The sequence below is a fragment of the Pyxicephalus adspersus genome, chromosome Z, assembly GCF_032062135.1.
Source record: "Pyxicephalus adspersus chromosome Z, UCB_Pads_2.0, whole genome shotgun sequence".
Classification (NCBI taxonomy): domain Eukaryota; kingdom Metazoa; phylum Chordata; class Amphibia; order Anura; family Pyxicephalidae; genus Pyxicephalus; species Pyxicephalus adspersus.
Window position 1 is genome coordinate 24,632,603 of NC_092871.1, and position 4,817 is coordinate 24,637,419.

At 35.0% G+C, this 4,817-nt stretch overlaps 1 protein-coding gene across 1 annotated transcript; it reads left to right on the forward strand.

Moving 5' to 3' along the window:
* Window positions 1-575: 575 nt before the first annotated feature.
* Window positions 576-1,954, forward strand: LOC140344085 (uncharacterized). Its single transcript, XM_072431009.1, has one exon. The coding sequence runs from the start codon at window positions 736-738 to the stop codon at window positions 1,852-1,854; it is 1,119 nt and encodes a 372-aa protein (XP_072287110.1). The 5' UTR covers window positions 576-735; the 3' UTR covers window positions 1,855-1,954.
* The last annotated feature ends 2,863 nt before the right edge of the window (window positions 1,955-4,817 follow it).

The window sequence follows — 4,817 nt, forward strand, 5'->3', positions numbered from 1 at the left end:
ACCCTATAAAATATATTTTGCATAAAATAAAAGTGAATATATAAACAGCATTATATAACATGAATATGAGCCAATCCCATATACACTATGGTACAGATTTTCTAAACAAGGTGATGTTCTAAAATGATTATTGCAGCTCCTTTTAACCTTTTTTTTTTTCACATGGAGGACATTTGAAATACATTTCCCCTACTTCTACTATGATTACTTTATCCACAGCTCACACTTTATTAGTTTGACGGTTAATAGGGAGAATAACTCTTCTATTGCTGGCGAGTGGGAAGAACAAAAAACATAAAAAGAACATTAGTGTCACTCAAATTGACCTGAGAGGCACAAATTGCTCATTGCTTAAGGAACCCCTGGCAGCTACAGAACCCTGATTGGGAAACATTGGTTTATTAGCTTGTTGGATGACACAAGCACTTTGCTGCACCAACACCTTGGTGATAAATTCACTGTGACATTTAAGTGGATTATGTCTGTCTAAAATCCTGATTGGTTGTACGTCCTTACGGTGATCCATTCCCATAGATAACAAAGATTACATTTCAAATCTCAGCAATGCTGCCATCATCCAGGTCACTTGCGGACAGAATTTCAGGTCTAAGAGTTTACCTGATCTCAGTCATTCTTAGCAGCTGTGCGGTTCTTAAGGTTAATAGCGAATTCAACAACTTCACCTGTCCCAGCCGTTGTCATTGTTCTGCAGATCATGACATTTACTGTAATAAAATGGGCATTGAAGACCTTCCACCAGATCTACCTCCATCTGCGGTATCTTTGAACCTGGCAGGAAATCAAATACGGATTCTTCATTTTGATGCTTTTAAAGTTGTTCCTTCACTTCAAGTCCTGTGGCTGAACCAGAACAATCTGACATTCCTATATCCTGGTGTTTTCATTGCACTCAACAACCTAAAAGAATTAAATCTTAACAAGAACCAAAGGCTTACGTACCTTCATGCTCACACATTCCGAGGCCTCTCGAACCTTGTCTCTCTGGATCTGTCTCACTGCAACATCTTTGAAATCCACCCATTTGTGTTCACCCATTTACCATCTTTGGAAGTTCTCAACTTAGCATCCAATAAGATACATTACGTGCCGCAAGCCTTGAGAAAACTTCATAATATCACTACGTTGTCCATGGAAAATAATTTCATAGAAGCTATAGGGAAGAATTCCTTCAAACACCAACAAGCCTTGCAAACTCTTAATCTACGAAGGAACCAGATTTGGGCTATACAAGATGAAGCCTTCAACCAGCTAAACAAATTAAGCATTCTAAATTTAGGACATAATTCTTTATCTCATTTGCCTAATCAGCTTTTCACCGGATTGGATCAGCTCAGGATTATGTACCTGGAAGCTAACAAGATTGTTAAAATCAATTGCTCCTTTAACAAGCTCGTTAATTTGAAAAAGTTACATCTTAATAATAATCTGATAACACATATTGCCCACAATGCCTTTTCAGATTTGAAACAACTACAGTTTCTCCATCTCAATAAGAACAGTTTGGCTTCTATCCCCAGTTACTTGTTCTTGCATATGCCCAAACTAAAAAGTGTTTTCCTTTCATTTAACCCTTGGAGCTGTGACTGCAGTATGGCGTGGATTGCCACATGGATGGTGGATTATAAAGGAATAGTTCAAGGTCTCAACTGTGTCTTTGCCTTGTCATACAGGTCAACATCTGAAGTTTTTACAGGAAGAGGAATTACCTGCTTGTTAGAAGAAATAAATGAGGATCAATGTGTAGAAAGCTCAATAGATTCTGCTTCCACTTTAACTGATGTAACATATGTTGTCTTTAACATACTAATATTCTTTTTTAGTGGATTATTATAAAAATGTTTTTAAGAAACTCCAGCCTGGACAAAAATTACATCATAAAACTAAACTGCATGAAATAAAGAAATAAACAAAAATAAGTTAGACTACTCCCTCAGTACAATGGGAACTTGCATTCATTTACTTCTAATACATATTTTTCTTTATTAATTATAAAATATCATTTTAAATTGAAAGGTTCTTTCTACTAAGCGTGTAGAAAGCAACAGCTGCAGTATTGTGTGTATATGTGTTGGAATATTTTACAAGAATTAATATCCATCCGTAATGTAATATAGAACTTTGGTGTAAAACATTTTGTTTTCATTAAATATGTTAGGCTGGTGGGACTAAGTGGGGAAGTCAGTGACATGGTATGGATTTTATAACTCCCTGTTGCTCACAAAGTATGGCAGAATGAAGTCTTCCATCATCAAATTCTTGAAGCTCTGAGATTTCTTTTGACGTAATGCTACAAAGAAAGCTAATGCTGGAAGATGTGGAAAGTTGGGTCATAATAAACTATGTCCCTCACCTTTCACCATACTCACCAATCACTATATCCCAATTATGCATTCTGGAAGGTATATTTCTTACACCCACAGAAATCTGTCCTTACTGTCAAGAGGTCAATTGGATGTTTTTGGCCCCAGGAAATGCTTGTCTTTTTTTAAAGGTAATACTACTGTTTTTTCAATATATTTATCCTTCTGTGATCACTTTCAGCATCAATATAAATCATGTTAAATTGGAGCCTTTTTCCAAGCACTTCATGCCACTTATGAGAGCTACAGTTTATAGAAATCTACTAGAGGTCTACTATTTCTGTTGGTTCTAATGTACAAGCCATATACTTCCACCATAGCTTTTTTTTTATTGATTCCCCACTATTCAACAAGATAACACTACAAGCAACTTTCTTTGCTCTTTTTCCATGGAGTAATGTTGCTGGTATTTGAATTCCGGATTTTGATGGGTAAGGGAACAGAAAAGCAGTTTTAAAATAAAAGAACATTTGAAGCTTATTTTAGAACACTATTTTGCATGCCTGAACGTTTATTTTAAATATACTCTGCTGGTAATGATTATATCTATGTGAAATTCCTAATGAGTGCATAAAATAAGCTGAAGTTTAATGTTTTGGTTTCTCCCTCCAACCTTATTGTTGTTTAATAAAATGCTTGTGTTTTCATTATATATCTTATTTTGGCATCTATTTCCTTCTCTATGTGGTGAAGAAAGATTGGAGCTGATGTGAGGGACATAGTGCTTCCCGATCTTACATTTAAGCACATGTACATGACCTCACTTTTACTTTGTGATGTTTGCTGTGCATTTACCCCTTAGCTAGGCATATTAGCATCAAGACAAGCTGGTTACCTGCTTAGGGTCCACTAGTTCCAGGGGGCCTCATAGCATGAGGAATGGGACAGATCCCGCAAATCAGTGATCAGTCTGTATACTGGCAGGGGCACTGCTAAGCTAAGTGTTTCGGCAATGGGCACCACACCAGCCATTATTATTGGAAGGCATTGTTATAGCAGAACAGCTTTAAAGCTCTTCTTACTATTGGTGTCTGCTGGCAATCAAAGTATTGTTTATTCTCTCCCTTGGTCATGTTATATGTCACATAACTAGATAGAGGAAAAATCCTCCCAGCAGAGAGATTTGCACACTAGGTGGGAAATGGGGAGAGTGGCACACTTTAAAAAGCCCCTAGCCTGTTTCTGAGCTTTAAAAGGGATCCCTCCAAGTTCAATTGTCTTCCACTGGGCCCCAAGTCCCACACAAGGTCTCTCTGCTATAGTAAAGCTAGCTGAAGATATATAACAACGTTCTTTAGAATTGTGGATACAATATGGTACAATACATTATATATTTCTGGTACAGTTTTAAAAATGTATTATATAATATTATATTAAAGTATATGTATTTTTTGCAGAAAAATGTATGTGATGTATTAAATGTTTGATATGTTATTATAATTTATATAAATTCATATATTATATGAATCTAATAAAATTTATACCCCAAATATATACTATTTATTATAGATAAGAAAGGGAACTCTTTGGTGAATCCATTGTGAATCTGAATTAATTGGTGATATACGGACTGATAATCTTCTCTAACAAGCAATCTATCATTAAATAGCCATGTTATGTATAACTGCAAAAATCTAGAATAGTATGCAGAAAATAATCGCCCTTACTTTTGATTTTACATCAAGACATACAAGGTATAGGTTAAAAATTGATTTTGGGTTCCAGGTTATAAAAAATGTTGGATGTTTTTTTTATTGGCATGTGAAAACTAACACAGATTTCTGGTGTTTTCTGTATAACACAATGTTTCAGCACATCTTGTACAAACAGAGAAACAACAAATGTCTCTACTGAATGCAATGTTTTGTTAAACCTGGTTTTAATTAAATGTTATATTTAAGTAGTTCTAATTTTAGGTTTTTCTGGATCGCTGGGAAAAAGTAGAATGAAAGATATAAATCTGGTCATGCCCTTACTACTGACCTCTGTTTTAATAATAATGATGTCCCCTTCTTGCTTTACTAGTACTGAAGATCAAGGCCAACATTTAGATATTGCTATACCAGAACAACTAATAAAACAAGTGTTATGAAGCGTATAGAAAAGAAAGTAGGATTAAGATGTTACTAATTAAAAAAGCTGCTGATAAAGAAGCGTGCTAAATGTAAATATATTTATTCATGATACTTTGCATAAAGTAACTTTTCAAAAGTTTGGAGCATAGTAAGAGATAAAATAATGAACTATCAGGGTTTCTTTATGTTCTTTTGCAAATACAAACTAATTCAATGTTGATTTTTGCATAGGCTTAGTAACTGCCATCCCCCCCACCAAACACCACCGAAACCAGGCCATCCAGATTGGCCTTTGGTGATTCTTTTACCAAGGATAATATAATAAATAGATTATTAACCAGTTTATTTGCCTTTTTGGGCA

What these genes read in the sequence shown, in the direction of transcription:
- LOC140344085 (XM_072431009.1), top strand. Translation starts at nt 736, where the DNA reads ATGGGCATTGAAGACCTTCCACCAGATCTACCTCCATCTGCGGTATCT.